This window comes from Gopherus flavomarginatus, chromosome 25 (assembly GCF_025201925.1).
Source record: "Gopherus flavomarginatus isolate rGopFla2 chromosome 25, rGopFla2.mat.asm, whole genome shotgun sequence".
Classification (NCBI taxonomy): Eukaryota; Metazoa; Chordata; order Testudines; family Testudinidae; genus Gopherus; species Gopherus flavomarginatus.
Genome location: NC_066641.1, coordinates 5563953 through 5586699, shown reverse-complemented (window position 1 = coordinate 5586699; position 22747 = coordinate 5563953). Strand labels below are relative to the sequence as shown.

Here is a 22747-nt window from a genome sequence, read left to right as displayed (position 1 = left end):
TTGCGCTTGGCTAGCAGGGCCTGGCATCATTGTCCTTTTTGCCTGAGTCCCCGTCAGTGTGAAAGTTGCCAGCACCCCTTGGGGCCCCAATGCCCCTGCAGGAATCGGAGGAGATCATTCATTAATGAGGGCTCCAGATGGATTCAGAGACAGTGCTGCTGAAATGCAGCCATCTCTGGGATGGGGCATGGCAAAGTGCGTGGGAGGAATGGGGAACATTTGGCCAGGAACAGCAGGGCAAAACCAGAGTGCTCTCAGAGCCAGGAGCAGGGATCTTTACATAGGGTGGCCAATGTTATACTCACATGAAACCAAACACCCTTGCCCCGCCTCCTGCCACGCCCCTCTTCCAAGGCCCCGCCTCTTCCCCACCCCTTCTCCAAGGCCCCGCCTCCTGCTCACTCCATCTGCCCCTCCCTCTGTCGCTTGCTCTCCCCACCCTCATTTGCTCATTTTCACTAGGCTGGCTCAGGGGGGTTGGGTGAGGGTGGGGTGAGGGCTCCAGCTGGGGGTGTGGGCTCTGGGGTGGGGCCAGTGATGAAGGGTTTGGGGTGAAGGAGGGGGGTCTTGGCTCAAGGGTGGAGCCCAGGGGTTCGGAGTATGGGAGGGGGCTCTGGGCTGAGGCAGGAGGTTGAGGTGTGGGAGGGGGTATGGGCTCTGGGCTGGGGGTGTGGGTTCTGGGATGCGGCCAGAAATGAGGGGTCCAGGGCATGGGAGGGGGCTCTGGGTAGAGGCAGGAGGTTGGGGTGTGGGAGGGGGTATGGGCTCTGGGCTGGGGGTGTGGGTTCTGGGATGCGGCCAGAAATGAGGGGTCCAGGGCATGGGAGGGGGCTCTGGGTAGAGGCAGGAGGTTGGGGTGTGGGAGGGGGTATGGGCTCTGGGCTGGGGGTGTGGGTTCCAGGGTGGGGCCAGAAATGATGGGTCCAGGGCATGGGAGGGGGCTCTGGAATGGGGCAGGGGATTGGGGTGTGGGAGGGGGTATGGACTCTGGGCCGGGGGTGTGGGTTCTGGGATGCGGCCAGAAATGAGGGGTTCAGGGCACGGGAGGGGGCCCTGGGCTGGAGCAGGGGATTGGGGTGCAGGGGAGGCGAGGGCTCTAGCTGGAGGTGCGGGCTCTGGTGTGGGGCTAGGGATGAGGGATTTGGGGTGCAGGAGGGAGCTCCAGGCTGGGGCTGAGGGGTTTGGAGTGTGGTAGGCAGCTCCGGCTGGGGGTGCAGACTCTTGGGGTGGGGCTGGGATGTAGGAGGGTGCTCAAGGCTGGGACTGAGGGGCTCAGAGGGCAGGAGGGGGATCAGGGCTGGGGCAGGGTGTTGGGGTGCAGGATGGACTAAGAGGTGCAGGTCTAGGAGCCGGAGTTACTAGATTATTGAACTCAGGGAGCTGGCGCCCAGGACCCAGTGCTAGGAGCAGCCAGTGCCGAAGGTAGAGCAGAGAGGCAAGGCCGGGGCATTCCCATGCCATGACTACTGCCCAGCTTTTGAAAGGCCCATGGAGGCCTTGGGCAGCTGGTGGCTAGCTGGGGCAGCTCTCCCTGGTGCTTTATTCGTATGCCAGGAGAGAAGTGAATTGGGGGCCCTCCTCAGCCAACCTGTCACTCCGCAGCGCGGGCTGTCAGTGGCATTCAGGTGTGCGTGCTGCTACCTGTACTGCATGGTCTCCGAGGTGGTCGAGGCTCGGAGCTTGGTCATGAGGATTCGGACGATGTTGAATAAGAAGATGAAGTTGATCTGCAAGAGACAAAAGGTGGAACGTCGCCAGTGTTCACATGGCTCCCACGCCTCACCCCGCGCGCCGTGGAACAATCCTGAAAGCAGCAAAGAGTCCTGTGGCACCTTATAGACAGACAGACAGACTAACAGTCCTGAAAGGACTCCTGAAAAAATAAAATCTAGTGCCCAGAGACCAGCAGAGCCTCTGCCCATAGCACAAGCCTTCTCTGGGCACCTGCACTGGGTCCTGATTTCATGCCCACGGGGAATGAGGTTGGCGTTTCATTCCATTTCCTAGCAGGCATCCATCCGTAGCATTAAGTTCCCCTAGAATCTGGCACAATTGGTCCCTCCTTAAAGGATCGGGAGTGGACTAGCAGGCAAGCTTGGGGTTGTGGACAGAGCTGCAGGTGTGGTACTCAGGGATGTAACGGCAGTGGGTGGGGTGTCGCATCTCCTAAGCACACTGGATTTTGCAGGATGTGCCATGTGTTTGGCTGTCAGGCACAAGCTCCTCACCAAACACCCCACACCCTAGGGGATGGCAGAGCCCAGAGCCAGAAGCCAAGGTGCTTAATTCCCACCTTGACTGGCTGCTGGGTCTGTTTCTGTGCCGCTTCCAACCCTTCTGCTGACCCAGGCCTCTAACGCGGCAGCTCTGTGGCTAATCCACTCAGCCACGAGGCTTTCAAAGCCCACGGGCTCAATACGTGTGTGCTTTAGTTAGTCTGTCACTAACCTCGGCTCTGACCACTAGGCCACACTCCCCGCCCAGAGTCTGGACTCCTGCTCTCCGCTGTTCTCCTGCAGGCTAGCAGTAGTTTGCAACCCACTGGCCAAGCATGCGTCAAATCCTCCTCTAGTGGCCAGGCTGCAGAGCATGTTATTTATCATGATTATTACGGTTACGCCTGAGGACCAATCAAGAATGGGGCCCCACTGTGCCAGGTGCTGTACAGACGTAGGGTAGTTGCTGGTCCCTGCCCTGAAAGCTTACAAGTGAAATAGAGCAGGCAGACCCAGAGCAGGGAAGGGATAGGAACACATAGCCGTGAGTTAGGAGGGGATCAGCTGAACACAAAGAAAAGGGAAGGGCAGGGGATGAGGGGGACAGGGCAGGGGTGATGGAAAGTTCTCTGAATGTCCCAAGGTTCCTGCTTTGGCTGCTTTTTTCTCTGAGCAGCTAGAGTCCCTGGCTGGGTCCTCTCGGCAACTTTCCCCTCCAGCCATGGCTGCGTCTGTTATTCAGACGCTGTGCCCCTCCGGCTTCCTGGGTGTTTCTGGGGCCTCTTGGTCGGTCTGGGGCCACCCGGCCGAGTGGTTTATCCTGCATGGGGCCACGCAGCTTGGCTGCCTCCCTGATTGTGGAGAAAGAAGGGTGGCTTGGATCTGGCTGCAGGTCAGGCCCAGGCAAGTGTCCAGAGGGCCAGGACTGGCTGCCGAGAGCAGGTTTGGGCCCCAATGAAAAATTTTTTTTCGGGCCCCCCAGCAAGGGCGGACCGGCTAAACAGGGCCGACGAAGCTGGGGAAGCTGGGCCCCCCTCCGGACCACTGGGCCCCGATAATTTGAACTGGCTTCCCCCCCTCTTGTCAGCCCTGGCCAGGAGAGGTGGATGGCTAATGCTTTAGGCCAACATAAGTCGCTGGGCGCAATCCAGGCATCACTGGGTGAACTTTAAGGGCTTGTGATATACAGGAGGTCAGACTAGAACAGGGAATCAAATAGCCCCTCTGTAAATCTTATGTGGCAGAGCCCCTCCATTTAGAGATGCAGCCCAGCCCCCATCTCTTGGGGTTCAGTCACCAGATGAAGCTGAAATCTTAACGCTGTTTTGCTTCAGATGATGGGAAAAAGCACAGCCCCCCACCATACTTCTCTGTTCCCACTCCCAGGGTAGCGACGGGAGCTGGCTGGAGAATGCAGTTACCTTGATGGCTGCTCAGTGCCATCACATCCGGGTGGGAGGAGGTGGGAATCATTCCCCAAGGGCAGAAACTTGCAGCGAGAGCCGTGGTGCCAGGGAGGCGTGTGTCAGAGCCACCCTCGCCCGGCCTTGCCACCCTGCCTCCGCAGCAGGTAGAGGATGAAAAGGCCTCATTACCGTATGCTGGTGGGAGACAAGTGCTCTCTTTCCCCGGGGGCCAGTTCTGAGTGGACAGGAGCTGCTGCCCATCCATCCAGATGCCCCCCTGCCTTGAGCTGTGTGCAGGGATTACCCTGGCATGAGGCGGGCATCAGACCCGGCCGAGCCAGACTCACTCACTGCACGCAGGAGTAGATGCTGCTGCATGGCATGGCAGGGGGAAACAGGCCCTAGAGGGGAGCAGCACCCCCCGAGAGCCGGGCCACCTGCCCTATGCCCGCTGGGTGACTGATGTATTCATCTCAAGGCAGCAGGTCTGATCTCAAAGGGCTCATATTGTGGCCCGGGAGCCGAGCTGGACTGAGTGCAGTGCGCTGTAGGGAGGGTGGAAAAACTGGCTGCACCTGGCCCTGGGGCGATGCTGTGGGGCTGGCTACACTGCCTCTGTAGTGATCCCCCTTGCAATGGGGGGATCGTCTCCCCTCGCTGCTTGGCACCTGGCAGAGTCAGCAGAGCTCTGGGCAAGTGAGCTACAGTCTAGTCCTTCCTGTGCGTCAGCCACAGAACTAAGTTCCAATCAGCCACTCCCGTGAGGTTTTTAAGGCCCGTCTTGACAAAGCCCTGGCTGGGATGGTTTAGTTGGGGTTGGTCCTGCTTTGAGCAGGGGGCTGGACTAGAACCTCCTGGGGTCTCTTCCAACCCCAATCTTCTGTGAGTCTATGAAACTCTCTCAAGCCCCTGGGCCTGGCCCAGTGTATCAGACTGGAATGTAGCCAGCAATTTGTCTGACATACTACCGAGTGCCTCAGTTATTCCTTTAGTCCTGGGGATGCTGAAGGAAAAGGAAAAGACCCAGCTTGACTCTCAGATCCCAATGGGTGTCTGTAGGAAAACAAGCTTTCTGGTCATAAATGGGGCCCATGTGATGTGGAATCATCGAGTTGCCTCAATCTTGCCGTCTCACAAGGGAGGAATTACGTGCACTTATAAACTTTTTTGCCTCCATTTTTGGGGCAATTCATGGAGTCATTTCAATATGATAAAATTCTGTGTGTGTGTGGGGGGGTTATGGTTTTTCATCAAAAAAACCCTCAAAAATAACAATGTAAGTTTTGTTTTAAAAAAGTCATTTTTTTTGCTGGAAAAAAAGCTTTGATGAAAAAAATGTCAATCCCGCTCTAATTCTGATGGAGTCTTTCATGATTTCCACAGGACCCGGCCTCGTTCAGTGCAGAGGTTGGATGGCACTCGGAGAAGGGGGCAGCGTCATTTAGCACCTGCAAAGCATTTTATTAGCAAGACATTCGGGGGGCAACTTCAGTATCACGTCTGGGCTTTGTTCCAGGGGAGGGGAGACGTGGTGGGAGATGGAGAGCTGGAGGGGAAGGGTTACAAGACAGAGGGGTGGAGAAAGGGGTGAAAGAAAGGCAAAGAAGGAAGAGAAAGAGAAAGGTGCGTAAGCGTCTGTGAGTCCCGGAGGCAATCGATCCACTGCTGGGCAGCAGCCCTGATTGCTGCTCCATTAATGAGGTGATGAAGGGAGCTGCGGACAGGGCCAAGCAAAACCGACACAGATTAAAACCTGTCTGACTACCTAAAGGGCTGGGAAATGAGACGCCAGGCCCAATTAGCCAGAGGAATAGAGGGGAGGCCAGTTGATACCGGTGATTAAAAGCCCTGGGTATTATTACTGATCGGCGAGAAGGGACGAGTAGTCACAGTGGCCTTTCACATGGCGTTTCCCCTCCTGCCACCACATCCCAAGTCCCACCTGCCCCAGAGCAAAGCCGTGTCTCACTCCTTCACTTCTCCTGTTTACAAGGGCTGGTCAGCTGAGCAAGGACCAGAAACAATGCCACGTGGCTGAGGTGCCCACGGTGGCCTCTCCAACACCTTGTGAAAAATCCCGTCTGGCGAGTCCTGGTTCATTTCCTCGCCAAGCGCACTCAGATCCCAACAGGTCTTGAGAAACCAGGGCTGGTCTGATGCGTGCTGTGTGAGCTGCTGTAGCAAAGACGCAGTGGAATGGATGCTCCCTGAACTTCCCAGGCACAGGGAATATTTTGGCATCTCTATAGGATCAATTCATTCAAACAGCATTGCCCTGGCTTGTCACTGCAAACCCTTTGGGATGGGGCACGCTCTGCTTGGCACAGACCTATACCTCTGGACAGTGTTTCACTCCACCACCTTTGACGTACGAATGCAGGTGCAGGATTTTCAGTGCCCCCGGGTTTTACTGCCCCTTCTCCAAAGGTGGGGGGAGCAGAGGTGTCTCCTCCCAGAGAACTTCCTTTTGTCAGCCCTACTAGTCCTTCTCTCTCTTCTGCTCCTTCTCCCGACACGGCCTCCCTATGCTCTTCTCTCCAGCCTCCTCCTTAAGGGGCTCATTCGCTTCCCCACCCCAGTCTGATCTGATCTCCTCAATCAGGCCCAGGCTGCTCACCGGTGACTAGAGTGCTGGCTCAGCTGCTTATTCCCAGCACTCTGCCCCAGGGTCCTTCCACTGGCCCTTCTCCACTGCGTCAAACACAAACCGCTCGTCTCGTTTCATGGCCTGTCCCCGCCTTGGCACTCGTTCGCTACCCAGATGCTGACGCCCTACTCTGCTCGGCCAGAGACGCTAGCCTCCGGTGCCCGTTTGCGACATTTTCTAACACGCATCTTGGTACCTTCTCCAGCGCGGCCCCTCACGCTCCCTGTAAACGTCAGCAAAACCACCTCGCCGCCCTCCTCAAAACTCCCCTTCGCCATGAGCCTGAAAAAAATCTAGATGCCGGTTAGGTAGCTGATGTGCTGATACCGTCTGCTGACTGTTCTGCCGACTGGGATTGTCTTGTTTTCCCCTGGCTGTTGCAATGACCTGTTGTCTCTCAATGTTACCCTTAGGCTGTAGCTCTTTGGGGCAGACACTGTCATTGGTCTGGATATAAGTCGACAGTGTGCCCTTATTGCCAAGAAGGCTAACGGCATTTTGGGCTGTATAAGTAGGGGCATTGCCAGCAGATCGAGGGACGTGATCATTCCCCTCTACTCGACATTGGTGAGGCCTCATCTGGAGTACTGTGTCCAGTTTTGGGCCCTACTCTACAAGAAGGATGTGGAAAAATTGGAAAAAGTCCAGTGGAGGGCAACAAAAATGATTAGGGGGCTGGAGCACATGACTTATGAGGAGAGGCTGAGGGAACTGGGATTGTTTAGTCTGCAGAAGAGAAGAATGAGGGGGGATTTGATAGCTGCTTTAGAAAGAAGGTTCCAAAGAGGATGGATCTAGACTGTTCTCAGTGGTACCTGATGTCAGAACTAGGAGAAATGGTCTCAAGTTGCAGTGGGGGAGGTTTAGGTTGGACATTAGGGAAAACTTTTTCACTATGAGGGTGGTGAAGCACTGGAATGGGTTACCTAGGGAGATGGTGGAATCTCCTTCCTTAGAGGTTTTTAAGGTCAGGCTTGACAAAGCCCTGGCTGGGATGATTCATTTGGGGTTGGTCCTGCTTTGAGCAGGTGTCACGGAGTGTGGGGGAGTCCGGCCCTGCACCCCTTTTCCTGGGACCCACAGTGACTTTTAGCCAGCCAGTAAAACAGAAGGTTTATTGGACAACAGGAACACAGGTTACAGCAGAGCTTGCAGGCACAGTTAGGACCCCTCCACCGAGTCCTTCTGGGCTTTCAGGGTGCTTGGATCCTAGCTAGGATCCCCTGAATTCCGCCCACACAGCCCCAAGCCCAAACTCCAACTGCTTCCCTCCTGCCACTCCCTTCCTTTGTTCCCCTTCCCGGGCAAAGGTGTTTGACCTTTCCCCTCCCTTACCTAGCTCAGGTTACAGGCCCTGGCATCGTCCATCCCCTAAAGTCCTCCCCTGCTCTCCCACTCCCCACACAGACAGTCCCTACTGCATCACAGCAGGGGGTTAGACTAGATGACCTTCTGAGGTCCCTTCCAACCCTGATATTCTATGATTTGGGTCTGTACCATGCCTAGCCCAATGGGCACTGATCTTTGCCTTGGGCCTGGAAATGCTGGGAGAATCCAAGGAATAGATAATGTTACTAATCTGGGCAAACCAAGTTGCCATGGAATTCAGGATAGTGCCCATCTGGGATGGTTGGTAGATGTCCATTGCAGATGGTTAGCTGCCTACACTGTACAGCTGACTCGATTCAGACCCAAGAAGGCGTTTGGCAGTTGGGAAAAGAGGGGAGCAGTGATAACACTGCAGCGGGGGAAGGTTTGGAATTGGGGGGAGGCAGGAATGGGAGAGAGAGACCCAGGGTTACAAGTGGGAGGGTGGTTTCCGGCTGGGAGAGGCCTCAAGCAGGGAGGGCCTCCTACCAGCAAGGTGCAAAGGTGGGGTTGGAAGTTGGGGTGTAGGATAGCTTGGGGGTGCAGGAAGGGGATCCATTTTCAGTGTGATTTCCAGTTATTATTTATACGGTGGGAGCACCTGGAGGATCAGGGTGCAAGATGCCGTACAGAGAGAAAATGGCCAATGTGCTTAAAGAGTTTATCAGCTGAGAGCCAAAGGGGTCAGATTTTGCAGTGTGGTAGGGTTAGCAGCTGGGTTGGGATCATACAGTTTGATGCGGGCCTTGTCTCGTTAGCCGCTCAACTGCACTGGCTGGGACGTCCAGTGCTGACCTCGGCAATTGTGTCATGTTCTAAACTGTCTTTCCTGCTGAAAGCAATGCTGGCCAGCTAGTGCACTGGTCTGTCCATGACCTCGCTCTCCTCGCTCACGTCACCCTGTCAGGGGGCTGCCAGCAAAGCACAGTACAACAGCTGTCATGGTACCCGCAGGCTTTCTCCAGGGCGCCCCACAGAAGCAGCTGAGTGTCAGACACCCCGACTGGCTGGCTCTGGAACATTGCTCGGTGGGGTGAAACACTGAGGGGTTGTGGTTATTTCCAAGGACACCTCAATCTGCTGAGGCAGATGCTCTCCTAAGAAACGTTCCCCCTTCACCCATCCCATGGGCAGGGATGCTCCCCCTAGCTGAAGAGGCCTGAGCAGCTTAGGAGAATGTGGCCACCACAATCAGGACAAGAGTGAAAGTATCATCAAGGGAGCAAGAACATCTGCTCTTACCAGGAGCACCAGGATCATGGGGCCTTGGTAGATATAATCGGTATAGACTCCTGCTCGCTTCCCGAACCAGCATCTGCAAGTCAAGCAAACAGGGTGGTCAGCATCAGGGCCATGAATCTAGGCACAACTTCCTCAGAAGAGCCCCTCCTAAGGCCTTGTCTACATGGGAAGTTATATCGGTGTAAGGTAGGGTGTGAATTTAAAGCACAATAACTCGTTGGCTATAACTTCCCATGTGGAGACTCTTAATCCGGAATGGAGGCTTGTCTACACCTGGAGTTATTCTGGAATAGCTATGACTGATCAGCTCCATGTGTGGATAGGCTTCTTCTGGAATAAAAGGACCTTGTTCTGTTTTAGTTTAATTTAACTAAAGAGGAATCAGGCACTCTTATTCTGGAAGAAGGGGGCGTACGCGTGCAGTTAGGAAGAGCAATGGCACTTTAAATTCACACTTTACCCTAATCTAAATTAAATTTCAAGTGCAGGCAAGCTTTAAGAGAGCCTTAGTTATGTCGAGGGTTAGTTTATGTTGCTTCGGAAGTAGTCTAATCTAAACTGAAGAGACCCTGTTCTCCAGGAATTACAGCATCCACACAGGCAGTTAGAAGGGTATAACCAAAGCGGTAGAAGTATACAAGTCTAACATCCCATGTGGACAACCTGGGTTTTGCCACACTTTAAGGGCATCTCAACTGGTGCATCTCCTGTGGGAGCGGGAATGTTCTTAGAGTCACAAGGCAAAACCACGGCTGAAAAACAAGGCAAGTTGTCAGGCGCCGAAATGGGCTAATTTTAACCCCACAGTTCACATGATGAACACATCACGTTCCAGCTAAGTCCTCCCTTAGCAGGTCTCTGTGAAAACAGCACAGGCGGAGGCAGCATATAACTGCTGGCAGATTAAATCCCAGCTCCATTTAGCAAACACTTTGTAGGATCCCAGGCTCAGGCCAACGTCTCCCCTTCAATCCTCACTTATCACATCAAGGGGAAAGCCCAGCGGCCGCCAGTCACTGAGCGGGACTAGGGCTTGAGCCCAAACCCAGGAAGAATCTTGTCTGTCTTTCCCCACCTCCTGCATGTAGCCAGCCTTCCACAAATGCTTTAGGGTGGGAACATATCCACCTCTTTGCTTGTACAGCAGCCATCCCGAGCAGTGCATCAATATCAATATTTTCCCGATGATAATAGACGTAGTAAAAATCAGGCTTACTTCTCATTGTCATAGTACAGCTTTCCAAGGGCCCAGGCAATAATGATCGGAAAAGGGATACCTGCGAGGAAAGAAACAGATCGGTTTGAGTGGCAGAAGTACGGATGAAGGTCGTGGGAAGATCTATTCCAGATTCCTGACCAGGACTCTGAGGGCACTTGCGAGACGCTGCCCCCAAAGCGCTGGCTCAAGGGGAGTCAGTTGGAAGATGGTTTCTGATGGAATTTGCAAATTCAAAATCTGGATATTGGGACAAATGCAGGTGATGTTTTCATGAACGTTCCTCCTCCACCTCCTTGTTTTTTCAAGCCAATATCGGGCTGGCTTGGAAGTGTGAATGTCAAAATAAAAACGAGGTGAACGTTTTGAAACAAAGACAACACGAGTACGGAAAAGAGTCCTTTCAGCCAGATTTACTGGTGACTATGCGGATACATTTTAGTCAGCAGCTTTCTCCTTCTTAAGATTAAAGATTTTGTATCTCGTGAAAGTTATTTCTTTTTTAGAAGTCCACCTTATGTATGAGGGACACTAACAATGATCTTAATAAAGGAATGTGCTCAACAAACACTCTCTAGGCACACTGACATGATTTTAAAAAGAGGGGCCCAACTGAACGTTGATGGGACTTTTGTGCTTGTCTGCTCTGCATGGATCCCCTGCATGAGTGCTGATATCCACCCTGGTATCTGCACGGATCCCCGCATGCAGCACTGGCATCCACCCCTGCTGTCTGCACGGATCCTCGCATTCAGCACTGGCGTCCACCCTGGTATCTGCATGGATCCCCTGCATGAGTGCTGATATCCACCCTGGTATCTGCACGGATCCCCGTATGCAGCACTGGCGTCCACCCCTGTTATCTGCACAGATCCCATGCATGCAGCGCTGGCGCCGACCCTGGGACTTACACCAGCCGATGCAGATGAACATCCACTTGCGGAGCTTGTCGGTAGAGTAGGTGAGCACAATGGCCGTGTGGAGGTAGCAGCCCTCACCGAACATCCAGAAGAAGTTGGTGACGTGGAAGTAATTGTAGGCGGCTGTGACCAGGCGGCACCAGGCCTGCCATGGTGGGGAGGGACACAAAGGAAGCAGGAAAGGATGTGTGTTAGGAGCAGACCATGAAGCAATTTCAGAGTTTCTTCTCCCTTCTGGGCTGCTTGATTCATCTGGTGCTGAACACAGACAGCACACTTCCTACAGGCGCCCAAAGTAGGAAGCTCCATATTACGGAGGGGAAACTGAGGCACACAGAGACAGTGACTTGCCTAAGGAGACCCAGTGGGTCAGTGGCAGAGAACACAACTCTCTCGAATCTACTAGTCCCCGTTATTGTAGCATCAAAGCATCTCACAGTCATTCATTTATTTATCCTCACAACACTCCCTGTGAAGCAGGATGCTGCCATTATCCCTCTGCGGCACATGGGAAACTGAGGCACAAACTAACCCAAGTGCTCGGTGGCAGAACACAGATTTGAACAGAGAGGCGCAGGGATGGCGCAGTTAGGGGACTGGCCTGGGACTGGCCTTAGTCCCAGGCCAGTCCTCTAACTGCGCCATCCCTGCGCCTCTCGGTTCGCTCCATGGCCTTCCACATACAATAAATTAACTCAAGGGGTGACCTGCTTGCAGCGTGATACCCACCTCCAGGGCTGACTGCACATCGTGCATCTCACGTGGGCGATTCCCTGCTGAGAGGCCCCAGGCACGAGCATGTTCCAGGGGTGGCCTGGACATGGACTTGGCTTCTTCTCCTTTGCTATGGTTCATGCCTCTCCTTTCCCCTCCCCTCCCAGAGACCATGTAACCCCTCATCTCCCACAAATCACCGCCCACAACGCCTGGCTGGAGCCGGGCTGACCTGAAAGCGAGGGCTGCTGGGAGAGGGCTAGAAGGGGCCGGTCCTGCTGGACACATCCCAGCCCTGGGTGCGAACTTCGGCAGGGGGCGGTGGCTCAGGAGCAAGGCGCGTCAGCATAGCGGAGGGCAGGGGAGTTTGCCCAGCACCTAACCCCATTCTCAGCTCTTGGCCGACTGTGAAGAATCCAGTGCTGCCATGAGAAGCAAAGCACTGGAGCGCCCCTGTGCCCTAGCGCTAAGGGATCCACTCTGCAGGTGTTTGCAAGGTGGCTTCTCACCATGGGTGCTGGCGGGAGCCGGGGATATTTACCCCTTGGCCTGCACCCCTGGGGGACCCCACTGGGAGTCCAGCCAGGGCAGCCTGAAGGGTTTGAACCCAAGCAGCTGCACATCCGCCTGCAGACAACTAGCCAGGTCTGTGGAGGTGGGGGGCAGCGGGGAGGCGCCCTGGGGGCTCCGGTGCCTCAGTTGGAAGCAGCAGTGACAGGCAGATCTGTGGGCGGGGCGGGGGGCATAGACTGACTCTGGGGCCCCTAACATCCTCCCCAGGCAAAGGTCAGGGGTGCACGTCTCCTCCCCTCTGCACTAACTTGCCGGGGAGGCCTTGGGGCCGGGACGTCTCCTGGAGGCCGAGCGCCAGGTTAATTACGTCCCCTCGGAGGCAGGCTGCTTCGGGGGATGAACTCACACAACAGACGCAAGCCAGGGCCCTGAGGGGTGGTGATGGGCTCCCCCGTCCCTGACAGCTGTGCTGAGGCTGCTGCTGCTGCTGCAGGTCCCCGGTGGGACTCAGAGATAATGGGGCTGTGAATGCCCTCAGTGGGGCCCCAGCAGACCCAGTGGGGCCCGCTTCTCTCAGTGGGTCCTGCTGTGACCTGGGGCTCTGCCCTCTACACTGGGGGAGCCTACATCACTGGGAACCAGCCTGAGCTGCCTGCCTGCTGGGAGCGTGCACAGCACCGGTCACTGCCATGAGCAGGGGGTGATGCCCGTGCTGGCAACTCCTGCCTCTTTGGCTAGTGCCGCTCTAGCCGCAGCTGCACTGACTTGTCACCATGACAACTCTCGGCTGCAGGGCCCACTGCCCAACCGGGCTGGGCCGCAGCTCGCCCACGGGGCCAGGCAACACGTGCCATGTGGGGGCAGCACTACCCAGTGCTACAACTTAGCACACTGGGTATTGCATATCACCCTGGGCTGTGCCCGGAACACTGGGTATCGCATACCACCATGGGCTGTGCCCGGCACACTGGGTATCGCATACCACCATGGGCTATGCCCGGCACACTGGGTATCGCATACCACCATGGGCTATGCCCGGCATGCTGGGTATCACAAATCACCCAGGGCTGTGCCCGGCATGCTGGGTATCGCATACCACCATGGGCTATGCCCGGCATGCTGGGTATCGCATACCACCCAGAGCTGTGCCCGGCATGCTGGTGTGCAACATGGCACTCAAGGCAGTGCCCAGTATGCTGGGTGTGCAACATTGCACCTTGGGCAGTGCCCAGCATACTTGGTGTGTAACATGGCATCCAAGGCAGTGCCCGAGATGCCAGGTGTGCAATATGGCACCCAAGGCAGTGCCCAAGATGCCAGGCATGGAACATTGCACCCAAGGCAGTGCCCAGCATGCTGGGTGTGCAAAATGGCACCCAAGGCAGTGCCCAGCACGCTGGGTGTACAACATGACACCCAAGGCAGTGCCAAGTATCCTGGGTGTGCAACATTGCACCCTGGGCAGTGCCTGGCATGCTGGATGTGCAACACTGCATCCTAGGCAGTGCCTGGGACGCCAGGCATGGAACATTGCACCTTGACCAGTGCCCTGTATGCTGGGTGTGCGACAGTACTTGGCATTACTTACTGCACCAGGTGAGCTCCAGCCCACCCTGGGCAGTGCCCGGCGCCCTCAGGAGATGTTTCCACTGCATCTCGGGTTTGTGACTGCAGCCAGGTGGCCAGACCAACGCTAGCTTTAATCTAGTGAACACATCTAAAAAGAGCAGCAAAGCTGCGGGGGCCAGGGGCTTCAGTGCCCCCAGTGCCCCATGCCCCCCGGAACCATGTGACCAGCTAGTGCTGCTGCAGAGTCACTGTGATTGTTACTTGAGCTGGGAAATGCCTGGCACGCTGGATGTGTAGCAGCCCACCCTGGCTGCCGCTGGACTCACCACGTTGCTTTCATGCACGGCTGGGTTCATTGTGAGTTGCACCACGAACCAGGTGGCATTTCGTAAGATGAAGGCTGTGATCAGGTTCCAGTGAATGATGTTCCGCAGGCATCTGATGCTCCTGAGCACACAAGAGGGGAAGGGATGGGGCCGTTCGGAGTCAAAGCGGTACCAACCTCTGCTCTATCTAATCTTTCCCCCACGTCCCTGAAGTCCACCTGCAGAGCTGGCCAATCAGTGCCACGCGCGGGGGGGAGTTTGTGATTGGGGAGCTGGAGTTGAGACATACCTAACTCATTGTGACCCTAAAAGCTCCCCACGGCCAGAGGGCAAGGGGCTCCTGGGATCAGATGATGAGTTTCAGCTGGCCTGACCGATTCAGTGAACCCCAGCACACCGGGGGTTATACTCTGTATCTAAAAGGGTGACACAACCCCTCACGGGTCTGGCTCTCGCCCCAAACACCGTGACACTCATCTCAGCCTTCTACTAGGTGGAAGCAGCTCTTTGTCCCCACTGAGCTGGGATGCAGTCAAACTGGTGACCTACAAGCGACTTAAAGAGTGGGTGTCCCAGAGCCCAGGCTCCCGCCCAAGTCCGAGAGTCTACACCACAATTTTACAGCCCCAGCCCTGTGAGCCCAAATCAGCTGACCTGGGCCATCCATGAGTGTTTAATTGTTGTGTAGAGGGACCCTATGTCCCTGTAGAGAGGGGACTTAGTGGTGCCTCTCCACAGTGTGTGTGTGTGTGTGTGTGTGTGAGAGAGAGAAAGAGAGAGAGAGAGAGCCAGGACATGCTGGCCGAATCTCCTGAGCAAATCCCTCTGGCTTTATGTCTGCAAGGCCCCTGTTTGTGAGCCTCTGAGCAAGTGTGTGTGTTTGGGGGAGCCAGGACAACATGCCAGCCAGGTCCCCTTAGTAAAGCCTCCTGGCTCTTTGTTCGTGCCGGTGGTTGTTTCTGTGGGATGGAGGCCTGTCTCCTTCCTTCTCCACACCTGACTCATTTCACACAGGCAGCCACGCCACCATCACTTTCAGTCATGGACAGCCCGGGGCCTTAGTCTCTTACTGCAGGTACAAGTAACGCCCATTGGCTTGAATCAGGCTGTGTTTGCTGGCCTGGCTCTAAAGAGTAAAAGCTCCTGCACTCAGGTCCCTGGGCCGTCCTGCCCCGTGCAGCACAGAACGTCTCCCAAGCTGAGCACCAACATTGCAGCCCGGCCCAGTGCCGGTCAGAATCCCATGAACAATTTGGAATTTTGAAAAACCTTCCCATCTTGAATTGGGACAAAAAGTCAGAAATTCCAAATTTTCTGCCAACTCTAAATTTTTTTACAGTAAATGAGCTTAAATTTTGAAATGAAAAGTCATTTTCAACCTGGAACTTTTCATTTAGAAAATCTCGTAATGGGATGTTTTGACAAATTTGAATCTTTTTTTAGGGGGAACTTTGTCAAATCAGACTCTTTCTCGCTAATAGTTTTGGTTTGAATGAATTGGAATTTTCCAACAAAAATTGTTTTGTTGAAAAATTGTCCACCAACCCGACTGAGCGGAAAATGACATGAACAGTTCGCCTTTTATGCAAAGAGGTAGTGATCCATTCCCCAAGCTCTCCGATTTATAGGTCTGTGTGGAGTGACTGTTGGGGAAAATGGAAAAGATGGGAAATGCAAGAAGGGGCTCAAAACAGTGCTTCCTAGAACTGCTTGGAAATTTCCTGTCTAAACTGTTTTTGTGTCAGAAAATCAGATTTTTAACTAAACAATTGTTTCTGTGAAAAATGCCTGCTTTCCTTGGAAATTTTGTTGTTGAAAAACAAAAGGTGCCCAGTCAAAATATTTCAGCCACAACCTCAAATATTTCAGTTTTGATTTACTGCAGCAATGCCTCATGGCAGTTGTAGTTCAGGTGCCTAATATCCCCATTGTCCTTCATGGGCCAGGCTCCCTGGCTGCTCTACATCTCCCACGATGCACCTTGGGATGGACTCCCATAATGCACCATCCCTCCTCCCCAAGACTGTGGTTCATCATGGGAGATGTAGTCCAATTAGAGAGCCTGGCCTATAGAAGAGAATGAAAGCATGAAGGACCAGAACTACAATGCCCATGAGGCATTTCCAAATCAAAATATTGAGGTTTTTGGCCGAAATTTGTAGTTATTCAAATTTCTGCTGAAATACTGAAATTTTCCATGGAAAATGTAGATGGAGACAAAAATGTTTCTGACTAAGCCTAGTTCTTCCATCTCAATCCCAGCAAGCCGCACGAGAGGACCTATCTCTGGCTGCTCACTGGCGGGAGAAAGGAGGAGAACAAAACCTGGACGCCACTTGGACACCCGCTTCTTGGGTCTCTTACCTCAAGCGCATGAAGAGGACAAAGGCAAGGAGCAGGGCCCCTAGCGAGACGCAGTGGCCCAGGTAGTTTATGATGACGGCAATGTGGTAATGCAGCTTGCTCTTCCTCTGAGGGAGAAAAGACACAGCAACGGTGGATCAGCTGGAAGTTGGTGGCCACCGAGGGCCACTGCTTTGTAAAGTGCTTTGGGACCTACTGACGAAAGAGCTCGCTATTGTTATTGTTGTCCCTGCCCTAAGGAGCTTACCATCTCTGTAGCCAAGACAGACGTAGGGCAGGAGGAAGGAATATAGTTAACACGTGAGCAGAGTGACGGTTTGCAAACGCCTTGCTAGGTTCCCGCTGGGTTTTTCGTAGCATTTCTAACCACTCTGTCCTACTGCCTCTCTCCATCCAGCTCTGGCGGCTTGGGGTCCCCAAGCCTTTTTTAATCCATGCGGCTGCTCTTCTTTAGATTCCAGTCAGCTGCTTGACATCTTTTCTATAGTGCAGGGCCCAGAGGTACCTGCAGCTGCCTCCTTCCTGGGCTGTAGGAGCCCAGGGCGGAAGAGCACAATGAATCCGCAGGGGGCGCTGTTGGCCACAAAAGCCCTGCAAGGAGATGAGACCGAATGTGCACACGAGCCTGCGCTCGATAACGTCTCAGCCCTGCTGTGGGAGCTTTGCTTAAATTTTTTTTTTTATTAAAACTTTTAGAAAGTGGCAAAAAAGGAAAATACAAGATCTCGGCACAGACCTCATGGAGCCAATCACCAGGATATCTCAAGACAAAAATTCACGGCCTTGATTTGCATCGACATTAAGGCTCTGACAGTGTGGAAGATGTCCAAGCAAGCGTAGACGGAATTCACTCCCACTTGCAGGGCCCTTTATGGAGCGCAAGCTGTCCTTGACATCAGTGAAAATCAGGCCTGACATTTTTTAAAGGTTCCTTCCCTGTTTCATGTCTAACACCCTGAAGCATTAAACTGGAAAGGCTGGTGAAGCTTTTCAAAGGTGTCTAGTGATTTGGGGTCCTTCAATGTGGGCTGCTTCAAAGGAGACACTTACCCAGGACCTGATTTCCGGAGTATGGGTGGGTCAGCAAATTCTGAACATTCAGCCCCTCGCTGGTGTCTCAGCTTGAGAACCCGAAGTCTGGGGCACCCCCCGTATCTCAGGCCACTTTTGAAAATCTGGGCTAGAATCTCAATCTACAGGGGAAGGATGGTCTGAAGAATGTAAGAGCTTCCACGCTGGGTCACATCATGGTCCATCTGGCCCAGTATCCTGTCTCTGACAGTGGCCAGTATCAGAACTTCAGGGAGAGTGCATAGAACAGGGCAATTTGGAGTGATCCACCTAGTCTTCCTCTTTTGGCTTCTGGCAGTCAGAGGCTTAGGGGCACCCCGAGCATGGGGTTGCACCCTGACCATCTTCGCTAATAGCCACTGATGGACCTATCCTCCAGGAACTTATCTAGCTTGTTTTTGAATCCAGCGCTTTTATAATTAAGGCCTGGGAGGGTGGGTGGCAGCAGTGATAATTGTGCTGAGAGTCATGCCGTGTGCAGCCAATGGATTATTTCATGCCACGTGTAAAACCCTGTGGGCTGGGATACATTTTGTTCTGTGCTGGTCATGCAGCGTGTCCTTTACTCCCTAGGTGGCCATCCTAAAAGCTCCCGGTGCATCGAGATGGCTGCTTGTGAACACGGATGGCTCAGGACGCACACAGTGTGTAACCCACGCTCACTCAGTGTGGCATTCTGTCACCTTGTAGCGGTGCCTGGGTCACTTACAGAGAAGTCAGAGACCCTGCTGTGGGCCTGGCTAACATCACCGGGTTGTTTAAGTCAGGGAGCAAGGGCACGTACCTCCTCGTTGAGAATCTCCTGGCACTGGGAATAATTGACGCGGGCTGCCCAGCTCCCTGCCCCCCAGCTCATTATTTTATTTAATCTATCTATCTATCTATCTATCTATCTATCTATCTATCCCTATCCACCCCCTCTATCTATCTATCTATCTATCTATCTATCTATCTATCTATCTATCTATCTATCTATCTATCTATCCCCATCCACCCCCTCTATCTATCTATCTATCTATCTGTCTATCTATCTATCTATCTATCCCCATCCACCCCCTCTATCTATCTATCTATCTATCTATCTATCTATCTATCTATCTATCTATCTATCTATCCCCATCCACCCCATCTATCTATCTATCTATCTATCTATCTATCTATCTATCTATCTATCTATCTATCCCCATCCACCCCCTCTATCTATCTATCTATCTGTCTATCTATCTATCTATCTATCCCCATCCACCCCCTCTATCTATCTATCTATCTATCTATCTATCTATCTATCTATCTATCTATCTATCCCCATCCACCCCATCTATCTATCTATCTATCTATCTATCTATCTATCCCCATCCACCCCCTCTATCTATCTATCTATCTGTCTATCTATCTATCCCCATCCACCCCCTCTATCTATCTATCTATCTATCTCACAGCAAAATGATTGAGCAAGTATTACTATTTTATCAACTACGATTGGTTAATAACATAGTAAAAGGATCCTGATTGGTTAATTACTTAGATTAATATTCAATCACGCTGTGTCTTAATCTGTGCTGCAAAGAGCCGCAGGAGACACATTACAGAGCCACTTGCAGCTTCAATCTGAGTAGCGCTGGCCTAGACAATGGTTCCTAGGATTTTTTATTTGAAGGGATGCAGGGATTTGTTGTGTAATGTCTTGCTATCGAATCAATAGAGGACACGCTCTGTCCTGCATTTCAGTGATAATTGTGCTGTGAATCATGCCCTGTGCAGCCAATGGATTATTTCATGCCACGTGTAAAACCCTGTGGGCTGGGATACACTTTGTTCTGTGCTGGTCATGCAGCGTGTCCTTTACTCCCTAGGTGGCCACCCTAAAAGCTCCCGGTGCATCGAGATGGCTGCTTGTGAACACGGATGGCTCAGGACGCACACAGTGTGTATCTCACGCTCACTCAGTGTGGCATTCTGTCACCCTGTAGCGGTGCCTGGGTCACTTACAGAGAAGTCAGAGACCCTGCTGTGGGCCTGGCTAACACCACCCAGTTCTTTAAATCAGGGAGCAAAGTTTTGCGTGTTATGATCCAGCAGCCTTAGGTTTGATTCCCCGCTGATGACTTGTTAACGATGTCTCCTCATCCTTACATGGGCTACTCTTCTCCCTAAAGACGCCCATCCACCAAAGCTTGTTGCTGTCAAACCCTAAAACTTCCTGAAGACACCTGCTTCCTTTTGCAAGTTGATTTCCTCTTCCTCCTTCCAACCCCCTGGAACAAGCACGACCTGGTTCCAACGGTCTGTGGGCACGTACCTCCTCGCTGAGAATCTCCTGGCACTGGGAATAATTGACGCGCACTGCCCAGCTCCCATTCAGGAGGCATTCTCTGTACCCGTTGTCTGGAAGAAAGAGACACAAACACAGTGAATAGCACAGGATGCAGGGCGCTGGGCACAAACCTTTTTAAAAAAGAGATTTGCAAGTTGCTATGGCGAGATTTGCAGGTTGCCATGGCACCGGGCCAACTGGATCTTTTTTCTGTAATACTGACTCATTGACTTGATTATTATTATTTAAACATGGGAACCTGTTTGCCACGTTTGTTCTTTCAAAAACTTTCTTTGCAAACAAGGATGAAAGCGGGAGCCAAGAAGGAAAGAAAGAAAAGCAAATCTAGAGGAAAGGGCTGGTGGTAATTTTCCCTTCGTACTGGCTGTTCGCCCGGATGATCATTCCCTTTCTGTTTCAACACTTTCTCGGTCATAATGTGAAGCTGGCACCTTATTCCCTGCAATAACAACTTCCTTAGCATATCGGCAAATTTCATTTTCACAGGGATAACTCTAGACACCATGAGCTGAGAAGGCAGCTCCCGCGGCAAGCCCAGAGCAGTATCCTATTAGCGTTAGCACCAGCGGAATGACAGAGCGAGGGGGACATTGCGGGTCTATTATTCGCAAACAAGCCTTTGTGCCCTATCAGAGAAATCGGATTCAGAGATTACAAGGCCGGAAGGGACCTGTCATAGGCCCAGGTTCCAAACTGTGCCTCGGTTTCCCCTTTGGCTGTATAAACCAGTCTGAATCAGACTTTACCTTCACTAACCCCTTGTTCACGGCAGACATTAGTCACCGATAAGCAAAGAACTAGAATAAGGAAATACCCCAAGCTTCAGTTTTCTCCTCACCCGGAGACGCCTTTTTCTTCTTGCCAGCTCTCATCAGGACATTGCCAGCAGCTCCCCTTGCCCCCCAAACTCAGCTGCTTCATCACCAACCACACTGGGGCCCAGTCTCTTGTTCTGCTTTTCCCCCTGTTGGAGAGCTACCTGCTTTGGACAGGCCTGGAGGCTGGGTTTCAGAGCCCAGAATACCGGACAGGCCGGTACGTCCAGGATTGGTGCGGCTTGCCCCCACCCGCGTGACCCCGACCCCGCTGGCATGACCTCGTGAGCATGGTGCAGGTGAGGTCATGCTGCACGGAGGACGCCATTTCAAAGAGCGCACCGCGCCGCCCAGCATGACCTCACACGCGTGTGCGCAAAGTCCCACCAGTGGAGGTGGAGCGGCGCGCTCTTGCCAATGGCGTCCTCTATGTGGGATACCAGACAAAACCTCACGTCTGGTTTTTGTCTCCGCCCCTTGGTGCCAGCGATAACCTCAGTGCGGTGCCAGGAGGCGCTGGGCTGCAGGTAGTAGGGCGGGTAGAGCAGTGGGGGGTGATCTCCCTTCAGTGACAGTGCTGGCCCCAATGCCCGAGCACCGTAGCAGGGGGCACCCTCTCTTGAATGAAACATGAAGCCAATACCTTTCCCACGCCGGGATGTGGTTAGCTTCCTCCTGCCGGCCACCCTCCACCTCCGTAGTGCCAGCTTTGCGGTGGGATGGAGCTACAAACCCTTTGCCATTTGGTGCGAATGCACACAGAACACCTTGGTACCCTGTGTACTTCCCGCCCCCCAGCAGTGAGGCACTCAGATAGCCCAGTGATGAGCATGGTATCCATGTGCCCATAGCTAAATGGCTTGGATAGGGAAACCTGTCCTTTCACCCCCCTCGGGAGGCCTGTGGCCGCTAGATGTGATCACGCGTCATTTGTTTCTCATGCACACTTCACACACACCATCAAATGGGAGGGTTAGATTAGTGATGAGAGATCTGTGAATGTGAGTCAGAGACCACACATTACAGTGCCAGCCGTGGAGAATTCACAGGGACACAGACAGCCCTTAGATTGTTTGTTAAATAAAACATACAAACAACCCCCCACCCAGGGTTATTGATGGTGTAATGATTTCACAGCATCTTCCTGCACACCACCTCCCCTCGGACCAATTTATGTCCTCAAATGCCACAGAGCTGCGACAGGTAGCGCTGATCCCAAACCCAAGCCCAAGGCTAATTTATCGCACTCACCACTCGTGTTGCCCCTCCGGTCAATATACAGCCACTAGCAGGGCTGGCTCCAGCTTTTTTGCTGCCCCAAGCAGTGAAAAAAAAAAATGAAGCCCTGATCGGTGGCACTTAGGCGGCAGCTCAGCCGTGCCGCTTAATTCTTCAATGGCAACTCAGCGGCGGGACCTTCACTCCGAGAGGGACCGAGGGACCCGCCGCCGAATTGCTGCCGAAGACTCTGGACGTACCGCCCCTTTTCATTGGCCGCCCCAAGCACCTGCTTCCTTTGCTGGTGCCTGGATCCGGCCCCAGACATTAGGGCTGTCAAACGATTCAAAAATATATTCGCCGTTCACCATGAGATTAAACAGAAAGAACCGTGCTTAATTGCAGATTTCATTGCGCCATTTAACACTAACAATACTCATTGAAACGTATTCTAAGTATTTGTGGATGTTTCTCTACATTTGCAACTATACTGAAAGTGAAAGTACAACTTACAAATGTCGAAGCTAAACACAGATATTTAGAGCATCTGGCACGGAAAGACCTTGCAGCGTCGTCGACAAGAGTGCCGTGCGAACGCCTGTTCTCGCTTTCAGGTGACATTGCAAATAAGAAGCTTGTTTGCCTTAGCGATTGGCTGAACAAGAAGCAGGACAAGTGTAGGCTCGAAAGTTTTATATGGTTTTGTTTTTGAGTGCAGGTATGTAGCCCCCCCGCAAATCTATGTTTGTAAGTTGCACTTTCACGATAAAGAGATTGCACTACAGTACTTGTATGAGGTGAACTGAA

General features: G+C 53.1%; 1 protein-coding gene across 1 annotated transcript in view; it reads right to left on the bottom strand.

Annotated features, from left to right (window-relative positions):
- The window catches only part of CRHR1 (corticotropin releasing hormone receptor 1), an 87964-nt gene that overhangs the window by 8411 nt on the left and 56806 nt on the right, over nt 1-22747 (bottom strand). The window contains exons 4-10 of the mRNA XM_050934965.1: nt 19872-19957; nt 16502-16608; nt 14138-14258; nt 11007-11160; nt 10096-10156; nt 8880-8952; nt 1642-1727 (exon numbers count right to left, since the gene is read on the bottom strand). Coding sequence (XP_050790922.1) covers nt 1642-1727; nt 8880-8952; nt 10096-10156; nt 11007-11160; nt 14138-14258; nt 16502-16608; nt 19872-19957 — 688 coding nt within the window. The remainder of the gene's footprint in view (nt 1-1641; nt 1728-8879; nt 8953-10095; nt 10157-11006; nt 11161-14137; nt 14259-16501; nt 16609-19871; nt 19958-22747) is intronic.